Source organism: Spermophilus citellus (genome assembly GCF_964194105.1).
Source record: "Spermophilus citellus genome assembly, chromosome: 18".
Classification (NCBI taxonomy): domain Eukaryota; kingdom Metazoa; phylum Chordata; class Mammalia; order Rodentia; family Sciuridae; genus Spermophilus; species Spermophilus citellus.
In genome coordinates this window covers 51,725,140-51,735,964 of record NC_138200.1, presented here as the reverse complement: position 1 = coordinate 51,735,964, position 10,825 = coordinate 51,725,140, and the positions used below count along the sequence as shown (strand labels likewise).

Below are 10,825 nucleotides of genomic sequence, written 5' to 3'. Positions count from 1 at the left end.
ACAAATCATCCAGTGTCAGGTCAGTTATACTGTTTTAGCACCCCAAATCAAATTAAGATATGTTCCAAGTCAAAAGGCACGCTCCACACGCACTGCATGTCTATAATCCCAGTGACTCAGGAAGCTGCGGCCAGCCTCAGCAAATTAGCAAAGCCCTAAACAATTTAGTGATATTCTGTATAAAAATACAATGAAAAGGGCTGGGGGACACGGCTCAGTGGTAAAGCAACCCTGGATTTCACTCAGTACCAAAAAGGCGGCATGGGTGGTACGCACCTCTTCCCAGTAATATGTTGCCTACAGAATTCTTTACTGGGTGAAATTTCTTTTCATTTAATGTACACAGACAGCAGTCCCAGATGTCTCAGGTTTGTATTGTGACAGTCATGGACAAAGTCTGCTAAAATGTCCCTGAACTTGTTAAGTCAACGGTACATCATCCTTTCCACTTGATGGTGGAGGAAGCTGCACCATGTTAAGAGTGTGAGGTGACTCCAGAGGGTGAGTTGTGGTCATGTAGATGGAAACCAGGAAAGAAAGAAAGAAAGCCAATCTGAAAGTGATGAATCATTTGGAGGGGACTGTGTTTAGGAACTGCCAAAGAGGCCCAAGGGAACTTGTTCACCCCTTCTGCCAAGTGAGAACATAGTGGGAAGGTGCCATCTAGAAACCAAAGCAAGACCTCCCCAGACAACAAATCTGCTAACCCTTGATTCTGGACTTGTCACCTCCTCCACAGAAGACAACACGTTCACATTGTTCATCAGCTACCCAGTTTATTGGTTTCTATTTTGTAGCTAACACTGTGATCAAACCCAGGACATTGTGCCTGCTTGGCAAGTACTCCACCACTGAGCTACTCTCCCAGGACTTGTTTTATTTTGAGCTCAGGTCTCCACAAGTGGCCAGCCTGGGATGCATATGTAATTCTTCTCCCTCACCCTCTTGAATTACTTGGATTATAGGCATGTGCCACCGTGCTTCACTAGATTATTGTTGTTGTTGTTGCTGTTGCTGTTGTTGTCACTGCAGCCTGATGGAGTAAAACCTTGGGGCTTCTGGTGTATAACTTTTCTACAGAGGTCCCACCGGTATGAGAACATGGGGTACTTGCTGAGAGGTGGGCAAGGGGTTCAGAAAAGTACCAGCTCTGCTTCCTAAAACTTCTCTGCCAGCATGGGAGGGTGTGGCAAGTAGAAGGAGGGGGAAGGGATTGTAGGGAAGGAGAGGGGAGGAAGGGAGGGAGGGACTCAGGCACAGTGTGATGAGGAAGAAGGTGGGCATGAACTGGTTTATCCATCCACAGCCTCCTTGGGAATTACTGAGTGTGTCTAACAAGAGAGGACCCATGGAGGAGTGAATGGATAAATAACTATGTGAATGAGTGAATCAACCCATGTTCTTGGGTGGGCATGTGTGGGCACCACAGGAAGATCCCATTACACCTAGAATACCCCTCTCTTCCTGACAAGGAAGCTAGAGCTCTGTGTGCTTGTTCTCAGCCCCCTTTAGCTCCTGGATCTTCTGAGGCAGGGTCTTGGTCCAGAACTGCAGCCTGTGTGCCTTCAGGGCCTGGCCCACAGCAGGCTGGATGTCCAGCTGCAGGTACTGCTGGTCCTGGTCAAACAGTGGCCAGTGGGGCAGGCCCTCTCCGTTGGGGTTCCTATGTACATGCCCTCCCAGCAGGGAGGGGTGAGGGTCAGTCTGAGTTCTTTTGAAGTGAGATCTGACTACCCACCCCAATTTTGGACAGGGAAGCCAGTCAGGCAGACGGGGGTGTTGAGAATGGGGAGAGGTGTCCCGATGTAGGAAAACAATAACCTCTCACTAGTGTCATTCCACAAATGGTAGTGCAACCTGGCCTGTTTTGCCTTCCCTGTGAGAGGCTGGCTCTCATGGTAGCCCAACACTATGGCTCACCCTCTGGTCCACTGTGAGAAGAGACCAGTGATCTGCACCCACAAAGCACCCTTTTTGAGTGTGGGTCTTCCCATTGGGTAGAGGGCTAGGATGTGATTAAGGACACATATTTGCTAATGGGGTCACCTCAGACAAGGGGAGCTGGAGGGCCCGTGCCCCATGGGAGGCTGAGAGGTGCAGGTGTCCTCACCCATTTCGAGCAAAGTTGGCCCAGTACTTCATCATCCTCCTTTTCAGCAGCTCCTCCTCCTCAGTGAGCTTCACTGTGGGAGGAGGAAAGCAAGGGTCCAGGTCCTGGCCAACCCCATCCAGCTGTCCACTCCTGGGCCACACTCACCACCCCACCCCCAGGCTTGTGTCCCTTCCCTATCACAACAGTCCTGGGGCCAGGCACTCAGCTTGCCCAACCTGCCTTTACTACTCCCAGCTTTTAACTGAATCAACACTGGGCTCCTCCTTGGCCTACCAGTCTCCTTCTTTTGGATACTGTGAAGTCATTTAAGAAATGATTTGGCTTTAAACCAACCTCGTCTTCTCCCATGCTAGACACCATGTTTAGGGTGGGAACAGGGGTAAGGAGCATAGATTGGACTGGAAAGATTTAACCCTGGAATGACCTGTTGAGTTGTAAGATGGTAGACACTGGATCCCATGTTCTCTCTAAGCCCCAGTTTCTCATTGTACAATGAGAGCAATTGTCACCCTGTAGTCATGAGACTGCTCCTGTGGAACAAGGAGTGCTCACCTCTTATGCCATTGATGAAGGATCCAAAGACAAAGAGGATCTCGTCAGCATGGTCAGCCTTCACATGTGGTGGCCTCATGTCCTTAAACATGCTGGGTGGATGCTGGAACTCATAGAAGTAGACAGGAGCATGGGAACCTGGAGGGTGGACAGGATGTGTCACTCTTGGTGACAAGATTCCTGGGTCCAAGCTGGCTTGAATCTTCACAGTGGCGTGGAAGCCCAGAATGGATCAGAGGCAGTTGCAAGGCTCTTTGTTAAGTCATGTCTTAAAGTTCCTGGCTGTGTGGTCACGGGAAGTCCTTGAGTGCCACTACCTTAGTTTCCTCCTCTGTTAAATGAATGTGATGTCTATCTTTTACCCTACTCATAAGGATTTACTGAGATAACAGCCTTCAGTTGCTTGGGACCAGGGTCTGGATAAAGACATGTGTCAGGACCTGACACCAGACCTCACCTGGGACCCACAGCTCTGAGCTGTCTCCTAGGAAGCCAGAATTCAGGTTCAGATTCACTCACTCTGATAATGTGCTACTTGGAGTGCAGGCACCACAAACATGAAGTCCGCCATCATCTCCTGGAACTGGAGTCGGAGGGTGTGGGGGTCCTTGTTGTCTCCCATGTACTCCTCCATCAATAGGTCAGCACATTCGGCAGGCAACTTCATCTGGTCCAGGTGACCAGGGAGAGTCATGTTAAGCAGTCTCTGGGGCAGGGAGGCAGGAGCTTGAGGGTAGGGATTGGGGTTTGGGATGTGTCATGGAATAAGGCAATGCTTTCAAGCTGTGTGGTGACCCCACTCACAAATGCACATAGATCAATCTTTGCTCCTGGGGATTACTGAAAAGGAAGAGTGTCTGGCTGCACTCTTGCCTGGTGCAGGACCCAAGGAGTCTCACCGTCTGTGTTGATATTCTCTGCAGAACAGCTCGCATGGTCTCTCTGTCTACGTCTTTCTGGATTTCAGGGGGGCCCAAGAGCTGTGTGGTGAAAAGATAATCTAGAGTTGGGGGTGAGATGACCAGGACCTACGAAGTCTGAAGCTACTCCCACCTGACACTATCGAGGAGATTTGGAGATGGGATTTACCATGGGAATGATCCAGCCATACTCATCATTGTTGACACCAATGATGCTTGGAACAGGTTGAAAATCAGCAGAGGCCAGAAGCTCCTGGGGGTGCCTGGGTAGGAAGGCCCCATCCACCACAGCAGGAATGATCTTGAAGGCCTAAGGGGACATTCAAAGTCCATGATTACAGGAAAGAAAGTCTCTTTTCTAATGATACCTGAGTTAACTCCAACCCATCCTAACTAATCCCTTGAGTCTCAGACCAACATTCAGAGATTCTATACCTGGTTCAGCATATTGTTGTCTCAGTTCCCATCCAAGGCTATGAGGATACAAGAAAATCAGGCCTTGGAAATGAGATCATTTTTCCACAGTGGAAAGCACTGTGTTTTTCTTATACCATAGCCCCCGTCTCCTCACTAACGTCCATTCAGCCTACCTTGTTAATAGCCAGCATTTCCTGTTCACTCTTGCCCCGCAGGCAGCCCACCAGGGCCTCTGACTCTACTTGCCCACAGGCAGACAGGTTGGCCACCATCTGTAAAGAAAGGGCAGTGTTGCCAAAATCTCAGCTGTGTGCAGGTTGCCCTTAATTATCAAATTGTATCCTGTGTATAATGCTGCAGGTGTGAAATCCTTCCACCTTTCCTGAAGCTCAGGTATCAGCCAGAAGAGCCATCACACCTGCTTCCATGGATCTTCTGAGGATGAGGCCCCCAGGGTGCAACTTTGCAGATCATAGAGAAAAATCAACACTTGAGGCAGAGGTGTGTGGATTCAGACCTTTTAGCTCCTCTGAAACACTGGGATGGTGGCCAGTTCTGGAGACACCTGGATGGACTTTATTCTCATGGAACAGACAGAGTGGCAGAGGCTCTGAAGTTGAAGGGCAAGGCACCAGATTTGGCCTTGGGTAGTAAAGGATACTCACTGTGGAGACAACTTTAGATGAGCTGGTGATAAGGTCAGGCAGCAGGGCCACCCCACTCTCCATGATGGCACCATGGAAGAGTCCTTGGGACATTGGAGACACCACAAGTGAGGACACACTAGTGCCACCTGCAGACTCGCCAAAAATGGTGACCCGATCAGGGTTGCCTCCAAAGTGGGCGATATTCTGCTGGACCCAGCGTAGGGCGGCCACTTGGTCCAGGAAGCCCCAGTTGCCAGTGGCATGCTGGTCTCCAGTGCTGAGAAATTCAACGATGATGATCACTGGATGGTCCTCTGTCTACTCAGCCCTCATTGACCATCCCTGTCCCAGGCTCACCTGAAGAAGCCCAGAACTCCCAGGCGGTACTGGATAGTGACCACCAGTACATTTTCAATGGCTGCCAAGGTAGAACCATCATACATGGAAGCTGAGCCCACCACCAAGCCACCACCATGGATCCAGACCATCACCTGTGAAATCAGGAGATATACCATGTGGTAGCCACAGTGCCCAACTCCATCCTGGCTGAACCCCTCATCTAAAAACCACTTTGTCTTGTGTAGCTACCCACACAGAATGCTAGTAGGACCTCATGACCTAGGGTACTGGTGACAGAGTAAGTTCAATTTGGAAGATCACGCCTCCCATACTTTGGAGTCAAACCTGGAAACAGAACATGGATGTATTCCTCTCAGAACTACTCGGAAAGGAAAAGAAAACTGATGTTTCTGTGATTATCCCACTTGAACATTAATTTAAAGTGTCATCTAATCTCTGGCCCAAAAAATAATCGATGATCATGGAATTTAGTGATCTCAAAGTGCACCTTTGGGCACCTGAATGGATCTCGTACAAGCTGATGAGTTGATCAGTGGGTCAGAACATTTGGCCTCCGAGAGCATCCAGGGCTCTTTGACTCCATGCCTAGGTCAGCTTTCTTCCTGCATAAGAGGCCTTCTTGGAGCTGATAGTGAGAAACTTTTCATGGTAGTTCACACCACAGTGGTGGCCAGCTGGACCTGTGTCTTCCAGTGTTGTTGGTATTGTTATGTAGTACTTGGGGTCAATCCCAGGCCTTCACAGCATTGTGCTAGCTCTCTACCTTGAACCATGTCCCAAGCCCACTTCTAATGCTCTCCCCAAAAAAGTTCTCCCACCCTTCAACTGACCATGACTTAACACTCACAGGCAGGTTAGAGCCCTCACGGGCATGTGCAGGCGCGTAGATGCTGAGGTACAGGCAGTCCTCTGACATGGGGATGGGAGGCAAGTTTATATTCCCTAGGTTCAGAGCCTCTGTATTCATTGCATCTGCATTTTGCAGACACCTGGTGACAATGGAATACAGTTACTCCAGGGGCTGAGCAGTGGTCAATTCAGACCTCAGGTCCTGACTTGATCCCAGACAACCTCACTCCCTGCCTTAACTGATGCCTTGCCTCACATGATCCTTCTTTCAAGTCATTTCCCACTGAGTTCCAGGCCATGGGCTGGAGGGAAGCAGGGATGGATTCCAGACCCCCAGGGAGGCCTCAAAATTGTTGAACACTTGCGTCCAACTCCTTCTGCGGCTGGGCAATCCTGACTCTAGGGCCCTGTCTGGGAAACACTGGCTGCCCCTGTTGACATTCACCATTTATCGCTGTCCCCATTCAGGCCTGGAACAGCATAGGTGTCCCCACACAGCTGGTGCCTGAGTGAATGGAGGTTAGTTCTCACAGAAGGGTAATGGGGCATCCCACAGCCCAACTTGAAGCTCTCAGAAAACCTCACCCCTCCACTGAGTCTCCAGCTGTAAGCACATGCCCCTTTCCCTTGGCCCTGTGGGTGGGGTCCCCAAGGAGCCACCACTGTTGCCCTCCTCAGGGATCTGCACCATCGACTGCTGGAGTCAAGGTCTTTTATAGGTTCAGAGAGCCACGCTGACCCTCTCCCAGAATCATCTCCCCGGTTGGAAGAGAACCCCTGGAATAAGCCAAATCCAGGGACATGTGTTTCTGCTCTGTGTTCAGCACTCGGAGCTAATAATTCCTTTTGGGTTCCACTCTCTGAGGCAGGAGCCTGGCAAAGTTACTTCTGCATTGGAAAATGAATGTGGGAATTGTCCCAATGCAGAGAGATATATTTCTATATATTTGTTTACTTAGGGCCTGGGTTTCAAAGCCTGTTTATTATGTTGCTAAAAACACATTACCACTGACCTACAGCCCCAGGCCTTGCAGTGCAGTTTAGATGAAGGAGCCACTGCAGCCTGGCTCAGGGATTGTAGTACCCATCCTCACCCCAGCCCTGAGGTTTCCCAGGAGAACTTACATGGCCGGGTGGGAGGTTCCATCCCTCACACCACTCCAAGGTTCAGGGGGCTCAGGGGCTGCAAAGCGCAGTGGTCCTACAGGTGGCTTGGCAAAGGGAATTCCCAGGAAGGTGTGGACCCCAGCATCGGTGCCCTTCACATGGATGAGGCTGCCCCGCACCTGCCCGGTGTGAGTTGTCAGGATGGGGCTGACTGAGTCCTGGCCTGTGGGCAGAGAGTTGCACTTCAGGCTCAGGTCTGCCCACTCAGCTGCTGACCTGCAGCACTGTGGCCTGGTGGGCCCTCCTCAGCTCAGCCTTGTGGAGGGAGCCTGATCTGTCAACATTCACTTCAGAATCTATCTGCCCATCCCTGTCCCTATCCCCACCACCACTATCACTCGACCGGGTCACAGCCTATCCTTCCAAGCTCACCAGGCCCCTATGACTTGCCACCATCCTTCAGCCCTAGCAACTTCTAGCAGAATGTCTCTTGGGCTGATGGGGCAAGAGTGTCCATTGCACTCACTGTGCCAGGTCATGTCAGGCACTAGAACTGTGGGAATTGAACTAAAATTTCCCATTCTCAAGTATCTCATGCTTGAGAAGACAAGACATGACATAAAAAAGCATCATTCATGTAAGGAGAAACAGACATTAGGAGGGGAGCTATGAGTTCAGACCATACAAATCTTGTCCTGCCTGGGGTTGTGGATCACAGCAAGGAGGCAGTGGAAAGTCAAACTATATATACCTGGTTTGTCCAAGTCATGATATTTGTTAAAAGTTTATGTTGGTCATATTGGGTTTAACTCGTCTCTCAACCCCTAGAATGGGCCTGATCTGGGTGCTATGCAGCTCTCTGGCTGTCCCATTGCTCTCTGTGCTTCAGGGTGCAGGCAGTTAGCAGTCAGGTCTACAGCTCTCCTGCTATTGTTGACATCTCCCCAGCTCCCACATCACTGGAGCCTTCCCTCCCCCAGGCTCAAGTTCTCACTCTAGAATGTGGTAGATCTGAGCTGGTTTCCATAAGAAAAATTAAAAACTCTAAACCACCTCCTCTTTCCCACAAAGTACACTAGCATCTGATGTTTGAAGCTACCTGGTACATGACAGGCCAAGGCAGCATGCACTCACAGGACCAGAGAAGGAAATTGGCCAGCATCTCTCTAAGTCTAAAGACACACTCTTGTCCCTACCAACATGCTGTCTCCACACAATGCCTTGCCAGATGGGATCTTGGTTCATGTAATTCACGTGGCCACTGGCCACTAATGCCTGATATTTGTTACTACAAAGGACAAAGCCTGCTAAATATTCCTGCTTGAAGTCTGTTGACATTATGTAGCTGCTCCCTTTAAGAGAAGCCCTGCTTGAAACAGCAGGAGGAATCTCTATCATGTATGTAGTGGTGTGAAGTTTCCTCATGTCAAGATGTGGAAAAGGTCACACCAGAAAAGATGTGACCATTTAGGTGAGAGACAAAGATGAGCAGTGTATAAGATCTGGATCCTATTTAAGACCTAGATGGGCCTGTGGAGGAGCCAGGACTTGGTGGTCAGAAGACTTTGGGACTCAATTCTATACCCTCTCAGGACTCAGTTTTTTTTTTTTTTGGATGTGAGTTCAAGAAAAAAAGACTCTTCTAAATAGAATCTTTCAGTGAAGCTAGAAAATCTTCCTGCTGATATAATTCTGGTTCTCCAAGACCCCGGGTAAGGGAGGAAGCCTATCAGTGGTGGTCTAAGTGGGACAAGTGAGCATGGATTCCTCTGTGCAGATTAGAGTGGGAAAATTGGGTCTATGTCCAACGCTCACAATAGAAGCCTTTGCCTTGGGACGGATCCAGAGCTGCTGACACTCCCTGGGCATGGTACTCTCCTGCCAACACTTTACGATTGGGACCTCGAGAATTCTAGAAGGTACAGAGCACTTCACCTTTGTTCTAGAACACAATCTAAACCATGCCAGCTTGGGTTTGCAAGTAAAGGGAACTTACCAGTCATTCTGATCAGCTTTGAGAAGTGGTACCAGGGACTCCTGTAACCCCCAGCGCTAGTTACCTTTCCTTTGGATCCTACAGAAGGTGCCAGCACTTCTCTGGCCAAGGGGTCAAAACACTCAGAGCCAAATGTAACCAGCAAGCTCTTCTTTTTGCTGTTGTTATTATCCAAGGGTGAGTAGTAGCTACAGCCACTACCACACACAGGAGAGGAAGTTCTTCTATCCCTATTCCTTTGCCAGCAGGCTTCTCACTTGCCCATACTGTGCTCCTCAGAATCCCCTCACACTAGCTCACTCCACAATGGGGGTGTCCCCATGCAGCTCTGACCCTCTCTGGCTCACCCTCCAGCCCCTCATCCCCCTCATCTGTCTCCTCTACCAACTCCCCCGCCCTGGTGCCTTCCCTCCAGGCTCAGGCTCTGTCTCTGGGCACTTTGGCAGCTGCAACCTGGTCTCTACCACCCTCCCCATGGCAGCCTCACCCTGGCCCTGGATGAGGAGCATCAGGAGCCCATAGGCCACGAGGATGAGCCAGGCAGGAAGTCGATGCAGGCACATGGTCGGCTCCCAGGGCTGCTTCTGTATTCCTGGGCTTCACCTGGAACTGCAGAGCAGCATTCTGCCAGGTGGAATTTGAACCTGACAGTGAGGAGGCGGGGAAATGGGTGGTGCCCTGCAAGGTGTGTGCTGCAGGAGAGTCACTCTGAACTCTCAGAGGTCATAGGGCCAGTGTGCAGTGGGCAGGGCCCTACCCCTCTTCCCTTGGGCACCTCCCAAGGTGCTGAACGGCCTCTGCTGCCCCTCTGAGATCCCAGGACCCCTCTCCTCACACCTGGAGTCACTAACTCCCTGTCCTTGCTGTCAACCATGAGGGTGTTGGGGAGGAGAGGAGGGAGCAGAGAGCTGGATGTAACTGGAGGAACCTGGAGGGCTTCTCTGGGGGGTGCAGAATGAAGTTTCCAGAGATGGAGAAATACAGGTGACCTTGCTGGAGTGAGGGGAACTGCTTGCACAGTGGCAGGGAGGTGTGACTGTGACCTTCATAGCTGACTGGGTGCCCTTCAATAGTTCCTAATCTCTTATAGAGGATGTTCTAAGAATCTCTGAGGGCCCCTTCCTTATCCGTCTGATTCTTCTTTGTGAAGACATTTCTGTAGATACCTCTCAACATTTGATCTAGGTCCAGTTTACAGTCACTTATCCACTGGAAAGATGTGAAATGAGTGTCTGTTAGTCCAGGGAACTCTCAGGGATTAGGTGCCTCTGGGAGATTCTGAAACATCCTGAGCCCTGCATGGGTGAATGGAAGCCCGTCTGGGTTAGGAGGATCTGCTCAACCTGACTTCCCTGATGAAGGGGTGTGGGGCTCAACTTCAGGCATCCTAGAGGTTCCCCTGCAAACTGACCTTTGCTAGCTTCCCCCATCTGCCATAAGCTCTCACAGCCCAGTGTTGTGTCCTTCTCAGCCCCTTTGGGGAGCAATCAGCTTTATCCAGATATGAGTAGCCATCATGCTGAGAGCACTGCTTCTCCTTAACCTCCACCCAATCAGCAAGGCTGCTATGGATTCAGTTTCCCTTTCAGTGCACTCTGCTCCAAGCCATTGCCCCAGCTCCAGCCTGGGCAGATGCTTTCTCTGCCCTGAGTCTCCTGATCTAATTCATAGATGGGCTTGGGCCTCCTCCCAGCTCAGTCCTATTATAAGCTCCTTTGTGTCAACTGGACAACAAGTGCTTCTTCCTAATCTGGAGTCTGCTAGGGTGGAGGTCCCCATGTGCTCTGCCATTTATGGCACCATCTCACACAGGCCTTGGCTTTGACAATGACCAAGATAATAGTAATAATGAGAAATGATGAAG

At 50.4% G+C, this 10,825-nt stretch overlaps 1 protein-coding gene across 1 annotated transcript in view; it reads right to left on the bottom strand.

The window, feature by feature from the left end:
* LOC308637793 (cocaine esterase-like) overlaps positions 1-10,418 on the bottom strand; it is a gene marked incomplete at both ends in the record, with an annotated part of 41,439 nt that extends 31,021 nt beyond the window's left edge. The window contains 13 exons of the mRNA XM_081274619.1: positions 1,477-1,663; positions 2,111-2,183; positions 2,666-2,803; positions 3,185-3,332; positions 3,565-3,645; positions 3,755-3,895; positions 4,176-4,274; positions 4,668-4,926; positions 5,007-5,140; positions 5,857-5,998; positions 6,984-7,188; positions 9,449-9,564; positions 10,373-10,418. Of these exons, the coding sequence (XP_081130745.1) occupies positions 1,477-1,663; positions 2,111-2,183; positions 2,666-2,803; positions 3,185-3,332; positions 3,565-3,645; positions 3,755-3,895; positions 4,176-4,274; positions 4,668-4,926; positions 5,007-5,140; positions 5,857-5,998; positions 6,984-7,188; positions 9,449-9,524 (1,683 nt within the window). Of the gene's footprint in view, positions 1,664-2,110; positions 2,184-2,665; positions 2,804-3,184; positions 3,333-3,564; positions 3,646-3,754; positions 3,896-4,175; positions 4,275-4,667; positions 4,927-5,006; positions 5,141-5,856; positions 5,999-6,983; positions 7,189-9,448; positions 9,565-10,372 lie in introns of the transcript that reaches the window.
* Between the last annotated feature and the right edge of the window lie 407 nt (positions 10,419-10,825).